General features: G+C 39.2%; 2 protein-coding genes across 2 annotated transcripts; both read right to left on the reverse strand.

Moving 5' to 3' along the window:
- Window positions 1-662: 662 nt before the first annotated feature.
- On the reverse strand, window positions 663-19,980 carry LOC124864152 (centromere protein X-like). Its single transcript, XM_047358822.1, has 5 exons — window positions 19,907-19,980; window positions 16,904-16,955; window positions 16,768-16,821; window positions 16,586-16,674; window positions 663-725 (listed from the first exon to the last, which is right to left on the reverse strand). The coding sequence occupies exons 1-5, from the start codon at window positions 19,940-19,942 to the stop codon at window positions 663-665; spliced, it is 294 nt and encodes a 97-aa protein (XP_047214778.1). The 5' UTR covers window positions 19,943-19,980.
- Window positions 19,981-20,258: 278 nt separating this feature from the next.
- Window positions 20,259-21,665, reverse strand: LOC124865021 (heterogeneous nuclear ribonucleoprotein A0-like). The gene is made up of 5 exons (XM_047360006.1): window positions 21,467-21,665; window positions 21,276-21,361; window positions 21,092-21,187; window positions 20,827-20,970; window positions 20,259-20,743 (listed from the first exon to the last, which is right to left on the reverse strand). The coding sequence occupies exons 1-5, from the start codon at window positions 21,480-21,482 to the stop codon at window positions 20,729-20,731; spliced, it is 357 nt and encodes a 118-aa protein (XP_047215962.1). The 5' UTR covers window positions 21,483-21,665; the 3' UTR covers window positions 20,259-20,728.
- Between the last annotated feature and the right edge of the window lie 3,170 nt (window positions 21,666-24,835).

Here is a 24,835-nt window from a genome sequence, read left to right on the forward strand (position 1 = left end):
TGCTGAACTGGATCCAGTATTGGAGAGGCTTGGGTTCCTGACAACTGGCTGTGCGAATTAGCTGACAGGTGTTTGTTTAAAATAATCAACAATTAATTAACTCTGCCTGAAGCCACTTTTAGGAACAACATAATTATGTGAAATTGTCCATACATCTGGTATATCGCAGCCAGCACTAAGTGCAATAATACCTACTGTCCTGGATGACATGGGTAATATGACCAGTTGATACATCAGATTTCCCAACACTGTGGGAGAACAGGCCAAGATTAAACTGCATTTTGCATCAACATCCAGTTTTCCAAATGTAATTGGGGCAATTGCTATTGCTACAAGGGCTGATAATGAATTTGTGTATGTAAAGAGAAAGCATGTGCATTCTATTAATGTGCAAGTCATTTGTGATGCCAACATATACCTGACCAATTTACTTGCACGATGGCCTGGATCAAATTTTATTTTGGAAATTCTAACCATTTGGACCTGATGTTGATGCAGTCTTCTGCAATAACCTGCATGGGACAGTGGCATCCCCTGAGGCGCTGGCTCTACACCCCCTTTCCACAGCCCCAGAGTGCATAACAGGCGTCCTTTAATACTGCTCACACCCGTGCACGGTTGGCATGCAGTGGTGCTGGGGAAAGCCGGACCCTCGGCGCCCATTAAAACTTTGTCTGGACTCTCCTCACTCGGACCCTCCTCTCCACCTGCCGACTCACGAAGACCTAAGGACACGGAGACAACATATTAGCCCACTGTGCTTTTCACAGTTCAATTCAATTCCATTCATTTTTATTTATCTCGTACTCGTCGTTTTCCGCTTATCCGGGACCGGGTCGTGGAACACCACTCGGATTCTGATCGGGGAGGCCATTCCTCCCGATCTCGCCTCTCCAGGTGTCACTGTCGTTTCCCACGTGGGCGTTGAAGTCCCCCAGCAGAATAATGGAGTCCCCGGGAGGGGCACTATCCAACACCCCCGACAGGGACACCAAGAAGGCCGGGTACTCCACACTACCGCTCGGCCCGTAGGCCGAGACGACAATCAGAGACCTGTCCCCAACCCGAGGGCACAGGGATACGACCCTCTCATCCACTGGGGTAAACCCCAACACAAGACGGCTGAGCTGGGGGGCAACAAGCAAACCCACACCAGCCCGCCGCCTCTCCCAGTGAGGCCATCCCCCAGTGGGCCCACCACCTGCAGGGGGAACCGTGAGGGACCGGTGCAAAGAGGATTGGGTGGCGGACGAAGGTGGAGACCTCAGCGGCCCGATCCCCGGATGCTTAGGTTAGCTCTAGGGACGTGGAATGTCACCTCGCGTGGGGGGAAGGAGCCTGAGCTTGTGCGGGAGGTCGAGAGATATCGACTAGAAATTGACTAGATTTTTATTTATATAGCGCCAATTCACCACACATATCCTCTCAAGGCACTTTACAAGATGAATTTAATCAAATCCTACAGTTTTCAGGTCGGGTACATTCATTAAACTACTCCTAACTATCAAACTGTCACATTCTGGTTTAGAGTCTGACCAAAGTGCAGACAAGAGCTTGGCAGCAGCATGTTTAAAGGATGGCTTTGTCTTTATTCCAAAGGTAATTCCAAAGCGTAGCAAAACACTGCAGGTATAAACAAAGACGAAATCCACAACTTACTAAGTTGGCTCTGCAGGAACATGGTAAATACAGCGCATAGACGTGGATAGTGAACGGAGCAAACAGAAGAAACCAGCGAAGAACAAACAAAACCAGAGAGCTTATGAACAGAGGGAAGTGGAGTATGGACCAATGAGAATGAGAGGTAGGAAATCAGGGGAAATAGAAATCCGGTGTGGACCAGGCTGTAGAGAACTGAGGGAATGTGAATAGATGCTACGGTGACCAAACTAGAAAAAGGGAACAAGAGAGGAGCTAGACAATAACATAACCAAAGGGAACCTGACTACAAAAACAAAACTATAAGTCAGGGACTGAATAACAAAACTCAGGGAAGATCTAAGCAAAACTATGGACAAAGATAAATAACCAAAAGAAACATAAGAACCTAGAATAATCATTAACTAAAGTGAACTGAGAAACTAGAGGGAATAGAAGAAACACCACAGGCTAAATATTAACAAAGAACCCATAAAGAAAACCTGACTGTAAACACAATATAGATATTAAATGAGAAACTAAACTAAAGAATCCAAGGAGAACAAAGAACCATAATAATAACAATAATAATAATAATAATTAACAATAATAAGGAAACCAAACAAAGTAATAAGAAAGCAACCATTAAGAAAAACTAAGAACAAAAAGGAGAGAAAACGACAAAACACTAGGAGGCAGTAGAGGGAGCAAAAGAACTAAACAATCAAGATTACAAAACCCAAAATAGAAACATCTAAGCAAAAGGTAAACAAACACAAAGCCACAAACAAAGTCCAAAAATGTCGCAACCCGATACAAACAGTGCAGACAGATTCAGTTTATTTTTCAAATTGGTTAAAAAGTTTTCTATCTAAGGAAAGGAGATTTACCCATTTAATACAAATTAAATTAAGCTTTACCTGGCTCGTCGACATTGTATTCAGTTGAATACAAACAATGTATTGGACTGAATCACTGCTTCGAGGTGAAGCTATCCATATCTTATTGGATTTTGCAGCTCCATGTATCTTTAGTGTATTGGATTGTTGAAGTATATCAAGATATGGATCAGATCCCTAACAGAGATACCAGGCCATAGTGTAGACCCCACACAGGGCATTCCTTCTGCCTTCTTATACCTTAATGATTCATAGCTCAGAGTTCAGTGGCTTACCTTTCAAACAAACAAAAAAAAACTAACAAAAAGACTTTTTTAAATATCTTCTGCCGTGCAGAAAAATATGATGAAATATTGATCAAGACAACTACCAAAGATTACAGGAAGGTTTTTCTTTGTGGAAGCAACATGCAAAAAAATAAAGAACAACTCAGCCAAATTATTTTCATGTTGCTTTTGAAATCAATCAAGTGTTAAAATTAAGCATATTACTTTTTCGGATGGTACAAATGCTTCAAATAAAACAGGAACTAGAACATATTTTCACCTGTTTGACCTCAACAACCCCATCTTGAGAATTTCTGTGGTGTGCAAAGTGGAAAACTCATGTAATGCACTCAGTTTCATTGCATCCGTTTCAATTTTAGGTTGTTTCCTACTGTAAATATTAGATCAAAGCATATTGTTCTGTGTCACTTGTTTACCTCACCCCACGTATATACAGTCATCAGAGTCTGTTTAGTTCCCACTGCCACAAGGCCTGCTCCTCCATGGATTACCATTGAGCTTATATATTCACTTTTTATTTATTTCCTCGTGTGCAGTCACGAAACAAGCAGAGGGTAAAAGAGCATGGGATCCACATGCTGGAAGGGCCTGGCTCTGTAAACCACCACGGCTGGCGGACGACTGCAACTGGAAATGGTCATAGCACAGATGAATGAGAAGTGTGTAAACAGTCTGTGAACCATCACTACATAGTTAAACGAGTAGAGGGTTGCAGCTTTAACATCTGTCCCGCCAGCTAAACTGGAGAGTAATTAGGCCATATTTGTAGACTGGGCAGTAAACAGATCTACAGCTTATCTTGTTGTGGTCAGGCTTGAAACAGCTGGTTTCAGACGACAACAGGAGATCTTAGAGGTTTGGGTTGATAGTGTTGCGGCATTTAATGGCTATTTACCCTCCTGAGTGTCTTATCTGGCACATTTGGTTTTCATTCAGAAGAAGTGCAGAAGCTGAAGACAGTTCGCTGAGAGCTCACTCTCTCACGACTTCAAACACACTGTGAAATAATAAAAGGAAGTCTGGTAACCAAACGCCGCTACGTTTTTGTCCATCTCTGTCGTTACCGCATTGGGTTTTTTGTTTCAGAATCATGTTTGTAGCCATATAAGACAGACTTAAGTAGTTTACTCAGCTGTGGATGAACAAGGTCCACTTCCCTTCTCAGTGTCACAGATGCTGAACAGAATAAAATTGTTCTGGTGGCTGTTTTTAAACGTTGTTGCTAACCATCTGACCTTCCTTTTCACACTGAGACAATATTTCTTCAGTTAAGAAAGATAAAGGAAGGAGACCGAGGGGCTGTCAACAAATGCAACGTTTCATAACCTCAGAAGTGCAGTAAATGTCAGATTTAGTCCTGTCTGTGTTTTCAACACCTCGGTCAGAAGTTCCACATCCCTGTTTTCCAAGGGTGTGATAACTCCGACATGATGCCAAACCTGTCGTTTTGGGAAGAAGAATTAGCATTGTATTGAATTTATTATTGTTTATTCTGTAAACAGTAACGCTTTAGAAATTTAGCGTTTCATTCGCATTGAAGAAATCTTCACTAACATAGAACAACTTAAACAATAACCTTTTTGACCAGGTGTGGATTTTTATTATGGGAAATATGGCTCACTACCCAGTGTGGCAGGGGCTGGAGTGGAGTGGTGTGAACACTCAACAAAAACAACAAGAAATGCACAGCTTAACATACACAATGTGACACCATTGACACTGAAGTTAATATCTGATTCACAGTTTTTAATTTGGTGTCTAATGAAAGGACGTTTTGCAGTTTTAAGGAGTGAGAACAGTATTTAACCATTTTAGTGAAAATAACAGGTTTGCTACACTGGTCAAATGGTTTCTTTGTATGTTTGTCTTCTCTGTTTTGCAACCATTAAATAGTGTAAAATCTGAAATAATAAAATCTGAAAAGTGTAGATATGTATTTACCCTCCTACCTCTACCATAATTAATAGCTTGTGGAATATTGCTGTATGTTTGGGGTTGCTCTGATTCAGTCTCAGGTTTTTTGCAGCCTTTCTTCCAGGATTGCCCTGTATTGAGCCACATCCATCTTCCCATCAACTTTGGTTAGCTTAAATATTCCTGCTGAAGAAAAGCATCCCCTTAGCACAATACTTCCACCACCGTGCTTTATCGACTTGTCTGTTGAGCTCTTCACAATTATGTGTTTTATGTTGGTCTGACACATAAAATTCCAATATAATACACTAAGGTTTGTAATTTTAAACTTAAGTGAAATGAATACTTTTGCAAGACACTGTAGTGGGTGGACAATTCTCTGTGGTCCCCCATCTTTTAATATATTTATTTTATTTAATGCACAGTTGGTTACATTGCAGCTTCACACTCGGTGAATAAACTCTATGTCTTGACATTTCTGTCACCATATTTCATGTATAAAATTCTCTCTTCAAAACTCTCTGTGGTCTGGAACAAATCTCGCTACCCTTATGTCCAAACAATTCTTTGATAAATATATCCAGAGTACATTTTTCTATAAAGGCCTTATCTTTGCCCACCCGTATGCTAGCAAAGTGGTTTGCTCAACTGTTGAATTTGGATATCTTCCATCAAGGTAAATTTAGCAAATCTCTTTTTCTTTTAAGTTACACACAGTACATCTTGACATCTACAGCTGTAGGAGTCATGTTTTTGCATCAAATGAATTCCCGCATCAATTAGTGGAAAAACTGGCAGTTGAATGATATCTTCCTATGATATGTTCACTGTTTAATTATTATTTTTTAAAATATATCTTTTTTGTAAGACTCACAGATATCTAAAGCATCGTTAATAAAATCATCTGCAAGGGGAATGAGGGGAAAGAGTAGGTTAAAAGATAAATTGAAAGGAAATTCCTCTCTCCTTCTATGTAACATAAGGGTTATTCAACATGCCAAGCCAAAATGTATTGATTAGTCTTTCTGCATTGGTCTGAGAATCAAGGATCCCCAATTCTGTCAGAACTGCACGTATGAAAGGTTAAAGAAGCATCAATTATGGATAAACAATTATCAGAAATCCCCATGAATAATGCCACTCATCAGAAGCACTGCCAGATAATATGTTTGAATGTGAGTATTTTGGGTAACAACATTTATTGCCTTATATGAATTTGAAGCAAAAAAAGAAAAACCATTGGGAATTACCTCAGATTGCATGGAGGTTGGTAATTCTGAGGTTGGAAATTAAGACAACTTCCCCAAAAGCAGGTCAACGCATATAGAAACCGTAGTGAGCTGCAAGTAAAACCAGCTAATTTCTATTTCTGATAATTGTGTCCCAGATGATTAGACACAGTGGTATTGTATCATCTTTATTTGTGAACATGATGTGTTTGAATGCAAGAAATGGAAAGACACATATTATTGCATTATATGCATTGCTAATCTGATCCAAAACTAAAGCTTTATTTTGTGTGAATGATTTTAACCGTTATTATTTTTCTATGTAATGATTTTTAGCCCATATCTGTTTGGTCTCACTACTTCAGGTGTAACAATATGTTGTGTTTGCTGACCATTTTTATGTTTTATGACTGCTGCTTTTCTCCCCACAGAAGGATAAATTAAAATGATTCTGTTCTATTGTGCTTTTATTTTCATTTCAATGGTTTTGTTTGTGTTTGAAGCATGACACAACAATGTGGAGAAACATGTCTCTGTTGAATTCTTTTTAAAGGTTTTTAAAGCCAAGAAAAACAGAGAAACAGCGAGGATTTCACATCAAAAACCTTAAGCACAAACACTTTTCAAATGAAATGAGCACTGATTTACATTAATACCTACATGTCAAATGACTTTGAATAGGTGATTGTGGTCAAATTCATCAGTGATGGTAAATGCCTTGCAGCCTGTTGTAGCTTGAAAGGGCAACAATAAATCAAATGTTTTCTGTTTTGATGTAATTTCTTCATCTAAGCAGCAGTTAACTAAGTTTTCATTTCCATGCAGCTTCTCAGCTCAGTGATCCAGGATCCTGTGTAAGAGGTGGCAGATCTCTGTTGCCAATAGTGAGTAAGATCAGCGTTGAATTGGGGGGCACAGCAAGGAGACCAGAGGACACCTGGTCTTTTCTCTTTGAGCACTCAGATGTGTCATGGCTGTGCCGCCTGACAGAAGCAGGATGCAGGATATTACACTTCCACTGAAGGGCGTCCTGAAGCTTCTTAGTCTATGTAATGAATCAGTCCAAATTCCAACAGTTTCAGCTAGATATCTGGTTGCGAAAGCCTGGTTAGTTTTTAATAGAAGTACGACTGTCACAATATATTTTCACTTTACAAACATGTCAGAAAAAGAGAAGTGGTGAGAAGTTTACCTCCACTCATCATGGGCATGAATATCATAGTGAAAAAGGCTCCTGTTGTTTGATTTAAAACATTCATTCTCCAGCTTGGAATTATCATATAAAAAGTACCTTGAATTAATTGTAAAAACAAGAATTGGATGCACAAGTTTGATGTTATAGTACATTTTCTCTAATCAAACATTCTTCAAGCTAAAATATATACTTACACCCCACTAATATTTGGTTAAATGTGCCTTAGCAAGTTGCAACCTTTACCATGCATATATTATATCCACTAACAGCGCTAATGCGTCTGAATTTTAATTATATGTCACAGACTGTTCCCCTTAGATGAAAGTATCGATTCAAATGATCACAGCCAGGGTGCTGACCCAAAAAGAAGCACCTGCTTCAAAATCGGCACCTCCAAGCTCGACTGAAATTTGAAGCTGCCCCACATGGCCAAGCTAAATGGTTTCTTAGGAAAAGTGTTATGGTTAGACAAGATAAAGTACAAACTATATGACCTACAGGGAAATAAATATGTTTGTAGTAGTAAAGGTGAGTCTTTTAAACTTAAAAACCTATTGCCAGCTGTAAACCATGGTGGTGGCAGCATGTTGCTGTGGAGCTGTTTTTCTACCAGTGGTACTGGTGCATTGCTCCAAATTTGGCCCTGCGCTGAACTAGAATGAACATTTGTGGATTATGTTTGAAGGCTGAGCCAGGAGACCAACTGATTAAACATTAACTACCAATCCTGCTAAGAAGAGTGGTCAGAAATCCAGCCAAAATAATGCTGAAGAATGTTGCTGAAGTACGACCCATTTTCTAACATGTATTAAAGATATAGCATATCTGGGTAACATTTGAGCAGCAATGAAAATATATGTAAGACTGTTGCATTAATTATGCAATAGCGGTGCATATATAAAATATATTATATGAATGGTGTTGTATCATCAGTCAGTCATGAAAAAAGAATAGTTAAAAAGCATAATTAAAAGCCGAGCATGAATATGACTATGGGGCCAAGATAAGTAAACGTAAACATCTGACACAGGATGTTCCCCCAATAAACAGTACGAGATACTTTGAGAGCTAAATGACTCTAAGACTCCAACCTGTATTGCTAAAAACATTGTATTTTTAGCTATTCTATTTCTTATTTTCTGCTTCAATCAGCAATAAATACACTGAACATTTTTATTTTTGATTCTTTGATGTGGATAAATCCGTGGAGAGAAATTACATTTCCAATGATCTGATGGTACATTTTGTCAGGGGTGTCCAAAGAGTGGCCTGCAGGCCATTTGTGGCCCCCAGAATGATTTTGTGCAGCCTGTGACCTCAACACAAGAGATGTACAAATCTGTCCTATCAGTAAAGGAGGCGAATCAAGATGGACACTTTTTAAAAATAATTTTAGGGTGACATTTTCATTGATGTGAGGCCTTTCAAACAAGATACAAACAAAATTAAATTGTTCTTAAAAAGTAATATGGTAGGTACAACACAGTGTTAGTCTTTTATTTACCATGTGTTTTGCTTTTATTTTATTTTAAGTAGGACATCCATACTAAAAAGTAGACACTCATGAAACGGATAAATACAGCAAGCAGTAGTTTTTGTAGACCAAGAATATAAAGTTAAGCCCAAAATTATTCAATAATCCTTCCCTTCTTATAATGGCTGACCAGGGTTTTGCATGTTTCCACTGGTATTTTGACTATGTTACGACTTGCGAGACATAGGACCCCAGAATGCAGACCGGCAGGCAGCATGACGGTAAGTGCAACAGATTTAATAACAAAAAAACTCACTCACTACAGGAGGCAGGAACAAAACAAACGGGCAGGCATGACAGGTATGGCATGATCAAAAAAACAAGACTTGAGCATGAGAATGAAAGTTTCCGCGACAACTAACTGAACAGCTGTGAATATATGGAGTGTGAACCAGGTGAAGCAAGACAGATTAACTAGGTGCAGGTGAACCGAATAAAGTTGATTAACAGAGAACACAACGTGACAGGAGCAAAACATGGCTTGAACAGAATGCAAATCCAAGGAAACAAACTAATAGAACTATAACTAGAAAAACATGAAACAAAAGCATAAACAGGAAAATAATAAACAGAAGCATGATTCAAAACTTGAACAGTGAAAAACAAAAGGAGAAAACCCGAAACCAAAAACCAAACAACCCCAAATCATAACAGACTATTTATCTTTGGTGAAGAGCTCCAAGTATTTGAGGTTGGAGGGCCTCCTTGCCATCACCCTAATCATTTGCTCCTTCCACAGATTCTTTATCTGATTCAATTCAGGACTCTGGTTGGGCCACTATAAAACATAAAAAACATATAAAGACATCTTGGTAAAATTAAAAGATTACTATAAACCTAAATCTGCCAGGGGTGTGAATAATTTTGGACATACCTGTAGAAAGCAATGGAACCAAAACAATTTAGGAAATGCATTTCTTTTTCAAAAAGCAAATGTGCAAGACCATTTTCATCATTTTCTACAAAAATCAGACTACTTTGTTTCATTACAACATTGCTTAGTTCATTGTTGAGCAGGTAAAAGTTATTTTAGCATTTTTAATTCAAAAATAATTCACATCTTTGTGACCTGCCAGTACTTTGAACTTAACCCGTTAAACAATTCTATTTCAGGGTTAGCAAAGTCCCGCTTACTTTCTCGACTGCGTTGAAATCCACAAGATGACGGATGATCAAAAGGATTTCTGTGCAATGTCATCAAAAAGCTGCGTGCAGAGGGACTCACTTAGATTTGGCAGAGCAAACCTCCTAAGCAGAAATGACAAAGCAGTTAACTCCACCGCTGCCAAATTATAAGATCACATTATCTTCCCCAAACCCAGATGGAGATTGTGGATCTAGGTCAAAAATCATGTGGCCTAATTATATGCATCCAAAGATTTGTTTGCAATAAGATGGTGTCATTATATAGAAACAGCAACAATATATAAATAGAGAAATGTTTGATGACTGCCAGCTGCATTTTTCCCCTATGGCTGGGCATGCATGCACCTAACACTGTGAGCAATAAACTTACTGATTAGCACTATGAGCAGACTGTACTGTTGAAATAAAAGGTCTAACTGACTGAACTGCTCCCACTCTGCTGAGGTGACGTTGTCAGGTTCACTTGAAGTACCTCGTTCGTCCGCTTTCATCTTTCGACATGATTTGACTCAGCAGTAACTGGCTTGTTGACATATTCCTGGTTCCTTTTATGTCGGTTGCACTAAATTATGACCATATTAAGGAGAAGATTAAGAAAGAGATTGTAAAAGACAAAAAAAAAAGATGATCAGTTTCTCTCAACAGTGAGACACCATAAAAGCCTCTGGACAGTAAGTCAAATTCAACAGGCTCTTGCAGCCTCTCAGTGTGCGGCTCAATGACTGTTTCTTCAAGGCCTGGGCAATTGAATGCTTTCTGAGAATGCCGGTGCTTTGTTTTTCACAAAGAGAAATGAGAGCACAGACGGCTCCTTTGAAGCCCTTTTCAATTTATTGTTGTTTTACCAGGAGATGCTTTTTAAAAAAGAAATTACAGTTAATTGGGAGTGGATCTGTTCCATTGCTGTTTTTGGCGAGAGCTCTCGTTTTATGTCTGGAGTACCCTCTTCGCTTTGATAGCTGAAGGTAAAGCAATTTCAGCAGAGAGTAGTGCAATGTACCGGCCTTCAAATGTTCCGCAAATTGTTTTGTTGGCATCAAAATTATTAGGAGATTATAATTAAAGAAAGAAGCAACTGATTTGCAGGCATTTCAGATTTATCTATCCCTTACAGTTGTAACAATGCATCATCAAGACCCGGTTGTGTGATGTGGGGTTTACAATGGCATACAAAAGAATTGATCACCCTTGAATTTTTCGCATTTTGTCACATGACAACTTCAGCATATTATAATGGGGATATATAGGATGGAATAAATCCAACTGATTTAATTTCAGTCTCATGGTGAATTGCTTTTAAAACAGAATAAGCCTATGAGGTTTTTTCCTTTCTTTTATAGCAAATTAAATGGACAATCTTTCTGTGCTCTGATTCTCATCAGGATCAGGTTTTGCAGAGCTGAAGCAGCCTGTCTGGCTTGCATTTATCTCAGTGTTGCCTCCCAACCAAGTGCAAGTGGATCGGAGACTTGTTCCTCTACTCTGCGGAAGGGTGCAGCAAACTTTATGCTTTGAAGTGCATCACAAGGGATTACAGCTCAGGTTTGCACAACATAGAGAGGAAGCTGTTAAAGACAAGGACCAACACTGTGTCCCGACCTCTAACCCTTACATCCTGACCTTTCTTGCAATGTGACATGAAGCCTCTCCTACATGAAAGCTGTCCTGTTGACTCACCAGGGCTGATTTAGAGTTCCGGTACCCCTGACCACTGTGAGGACAGACGGCCAACATGCTGGTCCTGGACCTGTGGAGGAAACTTTAGACAGACTCATTTGACCTTATTCAAACACTTGCTTACAGTAGCTTAGTAAAGGAAAAAAAACATATCAGTGATAACATTCCATTGGCCTCTAATTTCCATCCTGGTTTAAATTAGACAGAATTCATACACCAGCTTGTTTTTCCATCCTGGTGCTACTGCAGAAATTGCTACCCTGTAATTCAGGGTTTTGCAAGCCTGCCGATAAAGTCTTTTAACAAGTCTCACAAAGGCCAAATGTGCCACCAGCCAGCAGCTAAAGAGATTTCTGTCATTACTTTGGCTCCTTTTTTAACATCATCAAACATCTGCCCTTTCATCAGGCCTAGTGCATGACCTTCATGTTCACAGCTTCTTTAAGCATGATTGACAGATCTTGTGAGAATTTATTTTAATAACTGCTTTTGAAGAGTTCTAAAAATAGGAGTGCTCTGCTGACCTCCACCCCCCACGCATCTTTTGACGTCACTTTGTCTGAACTGGGCCTCTATTTTTAGATGCACAAAGAAATTAATTGACTGATCTTGTTTTGTTACATTTGTGCAGCGTTATGTAAGGGGATTACCCTGTTTTTATCGCTTATCCCCCTGACCATGCAGGTCACCACACAGAAGAGAGAAAAGGGGACTTGAGGTGAAAGGCGAGGGTAATGAAGTTGAGGTAGTAGTAGTACAGTGCTCCAGAAATAACCCAGATGCAGGCCTAATTGCACATCTCTCTAGCTCCATTTTTCCTCTTTCAGCTGCGTGCCAAGGTCGTCGACCTTATCATCCACCTCACTGGTTCCGGAAGAATCTTTTCCGCACCCTGTGGCTACCAAAGCTCCGGTCGATACACAGAGCACAGCAGCAGGCCATCCCCAGCCTCAGACTAACAGCCAAGCGCCACAACTGTTTAGAAGTGATCCCAACAGTGGCTCAAACTGCCAGGTATGTTCTAATCATCCCCAGCATGGGCCTCGTGGCTCCTTAACAAAGCTTAGCCCAAGGACTCCAGGCCCCTTATAGGGGCCCTGGGCCTCCCAGAAACCTACATGTATTGAGTAAATATACACATTCAGCAGAGATGTTGTGTATGCATTTGTATTTTCCTCACACGCAAGCTTCCTGTGAAAATCATGGACAGTAAACATCTGCAGCAGGGACTCTATATATTTATTTTCTTTACAATAAACATTAGCGTCTTGCATGGGGCATCTAAAAAGAAGGCACTAACTTCGCATCCCCTTTAGCATTCCTCCATGGTCAGACAGTTCCATGCTCACGAGGGGGCCATGGGGCCTCTTGTCTCCTGAGCACTAATGCATTGCAGCCCCACAGCGCGGTTTATTTAATGCAAACACTATCACTCAGAAGTTTGGGATCACCTAGAAATGTTTTTGTTTTCCTTGGAAACACACCAAAAATGATCATGAATAGAAAATATTGCACACGAACAGGACATTTAGACAATGCCAGAGTTAGAAATTAATATTTTAATGGAAATAATCAATTGGTTCAGAAAACTTTGCGCATTCTAGCTATCTTCAAGGTGCTCTAATGAGATTTCATCCAATGCTGCCTGAAGCATGTCCCACAAGACAGAGTGGCTCCATTGATGTTTCTTTGTACTGTGAGGTCAAGCTGCTCCTATATGGTCAACAGGGTTCAGATCGGGTTAAAAGCTGTTATCTGTCTGACTGCTTTTTTTTAAAGACTATATACATATTGTTGCAAAATCCAGTAATAACCTTCTTTTTTCAAAGTGCCTTCCATTTGTACAAATCAAATTTTACCACCTCCAAAGTACCCCCAGACCAGCTCACTGACTTCACCATGCTTGCTGATGGTACTGAGCACTGTTCTTCCATCTTATTTGTTCTGCGTCTCATAAATGTTCTTGCTTTTGTTTCAAATACCTGAAACTTTTGCTCATCTGTCCATTGCATTTTCCAATCTTCCAGTATGCTACACCAGTGCTTTTTGGCCCATCTCACCCTTTTCTTGGCATAGTCTGCCATGGAAGCCAGCATGCTGAAGTTACGTCCTTACTGTTAATGCCAACACTGCTGTTTGTGCAGCTGCCACTCCAGGACCTGTAAGCAATCTTTGTCTTAAATTTCACTCACAGAAATCCCTCTTGTCACGAAGTTATGCATTGGGGCCTCCCACTACTTTTTCTTTCCTTGTTGGAACCAAATTGTGCTACTCTCTGAAGGAAATTGCATGATAAGAGGTTTTCGCATTCCTAAATTTCTTTAATGGTAGTGAAAGTTTAAGCACAACAGCAGACCGACGGATCTCCAAAGGAAGCTCTTTCCTTCTGCTGATGTTTCAGGTAGTAAACTAAGAAATACCACACTCCCTTTTGCTCCCTTATTGGCACAGTGGTTATCTGCTGTGAGAGATTTCTAATAATAAACTATGTAAACTGGTTAACTTAAATTAGCAGCCACATAGGCACTGATAACAGTTGCTCATTATAGGCCTTGTGCAAAAATGTATCTCTCTAAAAAACCCGATTAAGTAGGTTTATTTTTATTAAAGCAAAGAAACTACTCATTGATGCACAACTTTTGAGTGATGTTGTATCCTTTAAGCAACAACTCATAGGCAATACAGTAAGTCTCATTTTCTTTCTGCTTTTGCAAAAAGCAAACTCCAGTAGTCACAGAAGTGGGTGTGCTATGTTGACTTGTCACAGATGGAGCTTTCGTTTTGGACCAGAGAAGAAAGTAGTTTGGAGGTGACAGAAAGTTGGAAAGCTGCGTCAGAAAGAGCAACCGCAGACTAGTGAGAGCAGAAGTACGGAGAGAAATCCGATATAATCCTGACGTATCCTCACCGGGACTCTGCAAAATAATCCACCCAACTCCATCTCAGAAAAACATTTCTGTAAATTATGATTCTTGATACCAACTTGTACATAATTCCTCATTAGTATTTATGTAAAAAGTTGGAAATTCCCAGGGCTTGATTGATTGTATGTGAAGCTAAATTTCCTTGAAAACAAATCTAACAGGATGGAAGTTATTTTGGCAGGGAAATTAGCCTAAAGTCAATGTTGATATTAATGACTACAATCAGATCAGAGTTTGCATGTTACATTTGAGGCTGCCCCCCCCTCCCAAAAAAACAGCTGGAAAGCTGGACACAGATTAGCCTCCATCTCCTGGGAAAGACTTCTAACTCCGGAGCTTCTCCAAAGCGCCTGGAACATCTGTCGAAGCTCCTTGCCATTAATTCAGGATGAAGAAAAGTTTTAACTTATTACTTTCAACGCCCTCCCCGTTCTTTGTCTTGACCGTTTTCAAATGTTTAATAAAACTGCCTTCAGATGTAATTTGTTTCATCAGGATGCATAAGGAGTCATACGGTAGTGCCGATACAGAATTCCCAGCAATAACTTGTGTTTCAGTGAAAGAAAGATGCCAAGGACAATAATGAGTTTATTTCAGGAAAAAAAAAATAACATTTGCAAACTGTGGAAGTTTGGATTTTGGGGTGGATTTCATAGGAATTATTACCACAATAAGTTAAAATGTTTTTTTACTATACAAAATTAGATCTCTTCCCTGATAAACCTGATTTTATTACTCTAAAACTTTACATCACTCAACCCAAGCACGATTCTTCAATCAAACCTGGGAATCACAAATCCAACCTGGGGCTTTCAAATTATAAAAGGTTGTGGATCAAACTCAAGGTGCCCTGCCCTTGAACACCAATCCAACCCTGGATTCTTGACTTTCACTCAAGTTGCTTCCAGCTGTATGCGAGCGTGGTGAGTCACCCCGAGAGGCACACAAATAAACAGAGTGAGGTGTTGTACAGCTATGCTGACTCACAGTAAAGACACTTTGGTCAAACACACAGCTAGTGGAAAAACATAAGAGCCACTTGGGTTTGTAAAAACCCCACATTAGCCTCTCTCCGGTAGGCCCAGCCCCCCTCTCTTCCTCTCTGCTGTGATGAAAGCAGAGAGAGCACCTTTACTACTCGCCTGTTTTGTTTATTTACCTTCAGAATTACACCCTGCTCCTCTTGGACCATGTTCCGATGTGTTTTGTTATGTTTCCTTTCAAACAGAATCTCTATGCGTGTGGTCTCTGGCCGTGTTTGGCTAACACATGCACACACACGCACCCACACACCCAAACACACACACTCCTATTCAACTTTCCTCCCTGTGCCAGAGGTCCCCTTTTGCCCTTCCCCCTACCTCTAAACCAAACATCGCAGGACAGCAAAAGGGAACTTCAAAGTGTCCGGAGGGGGTACTCCTTTTTTCCTGGCACTTGTCATCATCTAAGGGACTGGCTGCTCCCCTTATTACTCTAATTGCTTCCAACTGCTCCTGGAGGCTTTGATGAAGGGCGCCACGGAGCATGCTGGAAGCACCTGTTGTTCCACAGATGAGCACAGGTGGTGGAAGTGGGTTTATGTTTGGACAACACTGTGGGTTATTTAACTTTAAATCAGAAATAAATAAAATAAACACACGACAGGGATATTAATGTAGTCTCAGGTTAAATTAGGAAATTATATTTATACTGAAGAAAAATAAAACCTCAAAAACAAAACTTGTGAAAACATGTTAGCAGCACTCTGGCTCCATCTTGTGGTTACTCTAGAAATCCAGAAGCTGCAAAGGAGAAGATCAAAACCTGCAGGTCAATAAAGAAGCACTTCTTTTATTCTAAAGATACACATCTACAGTTAAAAACTGGATTTGTGGATTTAAGGGAAGTTGGGTGACTTTGTTTTAACGTAATTCAGTCTACATCCGTATAATATCACATAATAACCATTTTATTTTAGTTTAAGTTCAACCTAATGCACATAATTTTGCTATCTTTTCCATTATATTTACATATTTTTGTTCATCGCTCTGTTTATAATGAAAGCCTTTCCTATTTATAGGTTAAATAATTTAGCAAAGGCAACAATGGCTGTATGAATGCCTCAATAACAAAATATGGTGAGCCTGTTGAGCAACATACCAGCTGTGGCAGGATCTTTTTAAAATGCTCAATCTCTACTTGGTTGCAATCCTCAGATTCAGCTTGTTTCAGCGACCTCAAAGCAGCCTCTGGCAATGACAAAAATAAATCGTTTTATTGGTGTACATCTTGATTTGAGTGCAGTAGCTCATCATGTAATCTTGACACTGAAAACTCATTACCTTGCGCAAATACTCTCAGCATTTCTCGCATGAGCTGTGTAGCATCACCACTTACTGTAACACAAAGTTAGATGTATTTAGGTTAGTCATGTAATCTGAACTAAAACAAAAAGAGAACATCATTACTTAAACTTACATTTGGTTTTGTCCTCTTTAAAGGAACTGGACAGGAGTTTGCTCACAGTTTCCTGCAAGAGATAAAACAGCAAAAGACAACATTTTGAATGAGACTACAACTACATCTCACTAAATTAGAACATTAATGAAAACTTATTTATTTTAGTACGGTAATTGAATTCAACAGGTTTAACCATGTATTACACACATAATGATATATATCAAGTGTTTGAATCTGTTAATTTTGATGATTATGGCTTACAGCTAATTTAAAGCCAAAATAATGTTTTTTCAGAAAATTTGAAAATTCATCTAAAAAAGGATTTGCAATATAGAAATATTATTTTTCATGTTATCCATATCTTATAATACAATATAGAAACCCTTGTTACAAGAAGCGTACGCCACGACAGATCACTGCTTGAAAATTAGTGTTGTGTTCAAACCTATTAATAGAAAGTTGTGTGGAAGGAAAACGTTTGGTAGAGAAACATGCACAAGCAGAAGGGATAACAGAAGGCTTCGGAATTCTTTTAATCAAAACCTATTCAAGAGTTTTCCTGACATTCATAAGACGTGGACCAGAGTCAGTGCTTCAAGAACAGCCACACACAGGCTTATTGAGGATTTGGCTTTCAACTGTTGTCCTGAAGCAGACATAAGGCTAGAAGAGTCTTATGTGAGGTAAGGGGGGAAAAGGACTGGATTGTTTCTCAGTGGTCCAAAGGCTTTTTTTTTCAGAAACAAGTAAATATTGCATTTTGTTTGTCCGTTGTGTTTCATCAAGTCCAAAGTCAGGGCAGCCACCTACAAAAAAATTCACAGGCACTTCCTGCTCCCTTCTGCTGGCAAGCTTTGTAGAAATGGAGATTTAAATTTCCAGCAGGACTTGGCACCTGCCTACACTGCCAAAGGTAGCAATACATGTTTCAATGTTAATGCTATCACTGTGATGGACTGGCCAGCAAACTCACCTTACATAAACTCCACAGAATCTACATATTGTTGACAGGATGATGAGAAACACCACACATAACGCAGATGAGCATAAGGGCACTATATTAACGCAACATGGGCTTGACACCTCAGTGGAGGTAGTGCAGTAATTCCAGCAAAATTAGCCCTTACCAGATACTGAGTGCAGATACTGAACAGCACATACACTCGCTGGCCACTTTCTTAGGTGCACCTTACTAGTACCGGGTTGAACCCCCTTTTGCCTTCAGATCGGCCTTAATCCTTCGTGGCATAGATTCAACAAGGTACTGGAAACATTCCTCAGAGAGTTTGGTCCATATTGACATGATAGCATCACACAGATGCTGCAGATTTGTCGGCTGCACATCCATGATGTGAATCTCCCGTTCCTCCACATCCCAAAGGTGCTCTATTGGATTGAGATCTGGTGACTGTGGAGACCATTTGGGTCCAGTGAACTCATTGTCATGTTCAAGAAACCAGTCTGAGATGATTCGTGCTTTAAGACATGGCGCGTTATCCTTCTGGAAGTAACCATCAGAAGATGGGTACACTGTGGTCATAAAGGGATGGACATGGTCAGCAACAATACTCAGGTAGGCTGTGGCGTTGACACGAATCTCAACTGATACTAAGGGGCCCAAAGTATACCAAGAAAATATCCCCCACACCATTAGACCACCAGCCTGAACTGTTGATACAAGGCAGGATGGATTCATGCTTTCACATTGTTGACGCCAAATTCTGACCCTACCATCTAATTATTGCAGCAGAAATTGAGACTCATCAGACCAGGCAACGTTTTTCTAATCTTCTATTGTCCATTTTTGGTGAGCCTGTGCGAATTGTAGCCTCAGGTTCCTGTTCTTAGTTGACAGGAGTGGCACCCGGTGTGGTCTTCTGCTGCTGTAGCCCATCCGCCTCAAGGTTCAACGTGTTGTGCGTTCAGAGATGCTCTTCTGCATGCCTTGGTTGTAACGAGTGGTTATTTTAGTAACTGTTCACCTCTCTATCAGCTCAAACCATTGTGGCAGTTCTCCTCTGACCTCTGGCATCAACAAGGCATTTGCGCCCACAGAACTGCTGCTCACTGGATATTTTCTCTTTTTCGGACCATTCTCTGTAAACCCTAGAGATGGTAGTGCGTGAAAATCCCAGTAGATCAGCAGTTTCTGAAATACTCAGACCAGCCCGTCTGGCACCAACAACCATGCCACGTTCAAAGTCACTTAAATCACCTTTCTTCCCCATTCTGATGCTCGGTTTGAACTGCAGCAGATTGTCTTGACCATGTCTACATGCCTAAATGCATTGAGTTGCTGACATGTGATTGGCTGATTAGAAATTTGTGTTAAACAGTTGGACAGGTGTACCTAATAAAGTGGCCGGTGAGTATAGACCCTTTGTTAATTTCTTTACAGGTCTTACAGTTTTATCAAAATTAACATAAATAAACACGTGAAATATATCATTGTGTCTGATTAATCTATACATTTTGAGTTTCACTTTTTGATTTGAACTACTGAAATACATTGAGTGATTCTCTAATTTATTGAGCTGAGATGCCATTTACAGATGTTTTATGGTTTGAATTATGAGTAAGAATACACATATACCTTAGGCTGAATAAAACTAACGCAATATTTCATTTCTAAGCATATAATATTGTATGTTTTACTTGCTTCTCTCAAACCAACCGAACTACCTTTAAAAAATGACCTTCTTTGAAATATCACCGGATTTTTCCAGATGTGGTCAAATCAAGCAAAGAATGTTTAGGGCTTTATTAAATGCTTAGGAAACGCTCCTCAATTCGGCAGAAACGCTTGCTTCATCTAAACCGGAATATCTGCATAACATGCTATTTGTTTGCTCTGGAGGTAAACAACAAACAATGCATTCACACCGTGGGGTTTTTCGGAGGCGTAAGAATTCATGGCAGCTTAAAGATGTAAAAACGACAAGGCAGGACTCTGTTAGTTTGATGTTAAAGCGAAAACGAGTAGGTATAAACTGGAATTATGAGGGAACTTCCTACTCCTACCTTTTTGAAGCAGATTTCTTCCTCTTTCGCCGCCATGTTTACACGCAGCACTGTGCGATGGGATTGGTTGTTAATCTGTGACGTAACTCGACGCGTGCAAGATCACGATTTTAGTTTTGTTTACTTTTAATTTCACATTTAATATATTTTTAATATTTTTATCGTTTATTTCATCAACGTTTGGTGTATAAATTGATTTAGCTTTTTTGTTGCTAAATTAGAAAGGTACATACATATTGAAAGATGTGCTTTAACTTCAGTAACTTCACATTAAGCTTATTTGCTATCACTTACAATACAAACAAATAATAATCACACAATCAATAACTTTAGTTTATTGGTATATTTTTAATGTTAGACACAATAAAATGTGGTTTAAAAGTGCAGTAATTTTCACAGCATTTTGCAGAGATATGTATGTAATAACGCATTGAGTAGTACATAAGAGTTTTGCTTTTCTAATTTGCATAAACATACAGTACAGACTGACAATAATAGATTTGTGCAAAACGTTTTTTTCAAAAACATACACATGGAGATCGAAAACAAAATGTTAGAAGATTTTGTGAACAAAATCAATGTGTCATTTCTCCATAACACACATTATAGTTTAGAGGTTACATTTTCTTATATAAGGTATAATCTTTTCTAACCACTTAAAGCCTGCTTCTCAAGTCATCTCAAAATTCCTGCTTTATCTTACAACTGATTTGTTTATTCCTTCACTTCATCATCAAACCACTAAGGATTTTCTAGCACTTAGCCAAGACACATTGGACGCCGACCTGGAGCTTTAATTGGCACTGAGGTGGCCTTGTTGTCTTACTCATCTTGGATCTACGAGACAGATTTTTATATCAGCTAACATGATGGTGAACAGGAAATGCACACTTTTGCTCTGTTAAGTAGTTTCTACTCACCTTTGGACTAACAATCCGACGTACACTAGATTCTGTCCCCCCGATACAGTGAGGACCAGCCCAGTGTGCTCTGTCTGCTTCTTCTTCTGTAGAAAACCACACATCGGCCAAACAGTTCTTTGAAGAGTTGGAATCATTTCTGATCTTGGATCAAATGAAAAAAAAATGAATGAGGAATTCCATATGATTATAGAATTACTTTTGTGGATAATTCAGGACAAAACTGTTGAAATGAAGATACTCATAAAATGTGGGTTGAATCTACCTTGCACTTTGTGATTTGTCCCCATTCTTTAAAATACGAAATCAGATATTTTTCACTAATATTGGGGTCCAGCTCTGTGATGAACAATCCATGCTCCTGTTAAATGATAGAAAAACCAGTAAGCTTAAGGATTGAAATAATATCTAGCTTCAACTTGCTCGATATAGCATCAGAAAAACTTTACCAAAGCAAAGTGTCGAGCCAAAGCAGCCATATATTTCTTTGGAAGAATTATGAAAATCCGTTTTTGAGGTGCCGCCTCAATGTTTTCTGAAAGACATACATTTTATGACCCTTTTTAAATTTTGGTGCTAGGAAAAAAGGCAAACTACAAGATAAAATAATTTGCAATATAACATAAAATCAAAAGTTTACCCTTATTAGAGTCCATTATCCAGATGTAGATGTGACGGCCGTGGTTCGCAAAGAAATGAGTGATGCGATAATTACATGCAGCATCCTTTATGCATCAGGACAAGGAAATAATCTACCACTTTTAGTTTTGTTTTAATCTCTCATAGAAAATGTTTTTAAACAGATCACAGTCACGAAACCTGATAAGCAGCCAGGCCAGAAACTTTAAGCAGGTTTTTTTTAGCGTTACGGTTGTTTAGTCAGCAGTAATAAACATGTTATTTTAACCCACAACATCTGATGCTGGTAAACAGGAACAAATTTGGTGAGCTGACAGATTGACAGAGTTAGGGTCTATAAAAAAGAAAACAGAAATGGAATGACAACAACTTATTTTAGGAACATTCAGTATAACTTATCATGGAAATATGAATGAGACGATGTTAAAACAGTATTCACATATTCATCCTGAGTTTCACACCAGACCCCACGTATGTTTGCTGCCATAAAGCTGAACAGCAAAAAGGCATTTATCTGTGCCTCCCAAACAATTGGGTTGATGGGGACTTCTGATGCAGATGTTACCAATGTTGGGGTCACAAATCAACAATTATGGGGACTTGAGATCCCAATCATATATTGAACTAAAAAACAAAAAGGATAATGGTAAAATATATTCTATAAATGTTAGAATGTTTGAAAAAAATTACAAATGGCTGGGCACGATTAAGGACTTGAGACCTGTCCAGGGGGTCCCCTGACTGTAGCCCAATGACTGCTGGATATAGGTCAGCCTTGAAGTCATGGTTTGTGAAGTTATCAGTAATAGTTTCCTTATCTGTAGTAGGCATTTGTCATGTCTCAGTGAGTTTGATAAAGGAAAAGAATCCTCAGAGTGGTGGAGGCTGACAGCAAGGCAGACTTGCTCTCCACATTTGAACGGATTTTAGTACTTTTAAAAAACTCATGCTAAAAACTGTTCATAACCCTGGGATACAGTGCAGTTTTTGTAGATATTAAATGTCTACGCTTTCACAAGAGGCTGTTTTTAAGTTTACACTGCCTTATAAATGCTACTACACATATTAATCACCAACTGTAATAATCCTGCTCATCTGATGACTTTCAAACTATGAGACTATTGAGGCACAGGAGTAAACCATCTTTAATGCTGTTGCAAATGTGAATGTCCGACTCAAAATCCAAATGTTTACCTCATTCTTGGTGAACTTAAAGTTGTTCGGACTAGACTCGGTTGAGGTGAATTGAGACAGCAGGCAATAATTCCTCATAGCAACATAGGCGCTGTTCGCCTCGGAAAACCTGACAATCTCTTGTAAAAGTGGTTCTCAAAAGGCAGCCTGTGGTCTGCATCTGGCCCATGAGCGGCATATTCATGGCCCCCCAAGCAGTGATTCTTTCACTGTATCCACATATTCAATAGTGTGGCAGTGCGCTAGTGTATATGCTGTGTTCTCACAACAACGGCAAGATCACCAAATGCCCGTATATCAGCTAAATAATAGAGCAATCTGGAATGTCATGACATGAAACACAGTGTCACTCGGATATTCCCGTTGGAGAACAAGCAGTAGCTTTTTACTTTCTGAGCAGTTTGCTAATTGCTACTTTGTCAGCAATAGGAGCCTAGATTATAAGAAAATAAATTGTGTTTCAAAATTGCTATAAAAGGAAAAGTGGACAGTGAAAATTGACAGTTGGACAAAACGATTGCATTCATTCTCCAACCAGCACAAGACTAATGTGTTTGATTTGCCAAGAGACCATATCAATGATAAAGTTTTTCCAATTTAAAACATCATTAAGAGTTCTAACAAAGGCTTTTTGAAGAGACAGTTCCTTAAAGTTTCAACATCGGAACCATCATTTTATCAAGCTGTAAATAGGATTCCTGTTACATCTATGACTCAACAAAAAGCAACAGATGTAAAATAGTTTTTAGCATTTTGATCCCTGAAATGTTATTTTTGTTTACCAAATAATTTTATGAAGGAGTTGATTCTTTTTGTTAAATTGAAAAGGACGTCCACTAACACAGAGTTCTATTCTAGTGATGGAGATATTTTCAATTTGAGTCGAGTGACTGTTAGTTTCAACCTCTGAGGATGTATTTACTTTCAACAAACTCACAGTGAAAAGACATCTTTCTACTGCAAGCACAGAACCTCAGTTCAAAAAATCCCAATTATCCTTTAAATGAATTTGAGAGGAACTATTGGGCGCAAATTAATGTGTAGAACACTCTTAAAATAAACATGCATAAAACCTGTTAGATGCCATTGTTAAAATGCCAGTATGTTTTGCATGCAAGGACAGCTCGTTTAATGCAGGTTTTCAATACCTACTTCTCTGATTCAGACATCAAAAGAAAGAACAGCACGCCATTCCTGATTACTATTGGAACATGTAAGCTCTGTTTAGTTCTCATCGAGGCATGTTGGTCTGGCATTCATCATCACTGATAACAAACCTAAGAAACTCTTACAAAGGCTTATTGTACTTGTCCTAGGACAAGAGCATTAACAAATTCCCTAGTTGCATGCTGTCCCAAAAAATAGCCCAAAATAGCTTTTTTGTTTTGTGTTGTTGTACCATTTTAAATGAAGATTTTTAAAGTTTTGATAACAGTCTCTTGTTCTTTGCCCAAACGAGGATTTAAAAGGGTTTAGGTTTACAAGACTATTTAGTTTCATGGAAGGGTCCATTTTCACTTCCAGATTAGTCAATCTGTTTTTCAAACGAGGCCGGAAAGGAAAGGTTGATGTGCAGGGGCTTGTGTTTGTGCCACTGGATGGAAACAGGATGACCTCAGTCTTCTTCTTAAAATAGATTTAAAGCCATAAATGTCCTGATGTCGACCAAGCAATCAAGGTGAGGTTGGATAGTGCCTGCACCACTGTGCTTTAGGGGGATGTAAATTTGACAATCATCGGCGCAGAAATTAAAGTGGATGTCATGTTTGCGAAAAATAGCACCTAGTGGCAGCAGGTATGAGGAAAGAAGAGGTCCAAGAATGGAGCTTTGTGGTACACCCCACCAAAGAGCCATCAACATGGAAGCAAAGCTTTTGAGAGCTGACCCTGTGGCACCCACCCACTGCTCCAGCCTAGAAATTAGGATCTCATGGTCAATGGTGTCAAATTCAGATATAAGATCCAATAGGACAAGAATCACAGAATCACCAGAATGTGTTGTTGTTATAATGCTGACATAATATGCAGCAGAAACATGCAATCATATTCTTAAAATTGTAGATTTTTGTAGATCAAAACAATTGTCATGTCACTAATGGCACAGCTCAGAGCATCACTCTTGTTTGTTATGTGGATTATTGTGAATTGCTCCTGACAACATGGCAGTAACATAGTA

The sequence above is a fragment of the Girardinichthys multiradiatus genome, chromosome Y (assembly GCF_021462225.1).
Source record: "Girardinichthys multiradiatus isolate DD_20200921_A chromosome Y, DD_fGirMul_XY1, whole genome shotgun sequence".
In the NCBI taxonomy this organism is placed as follows: domain Eukaryota; kingdom Metazoa; phylum Chordata; class Actinopteri; order Cyprinodontiformes; family Goodeidae; genus Girardinichthys; species Girardinichthys multiradiatus.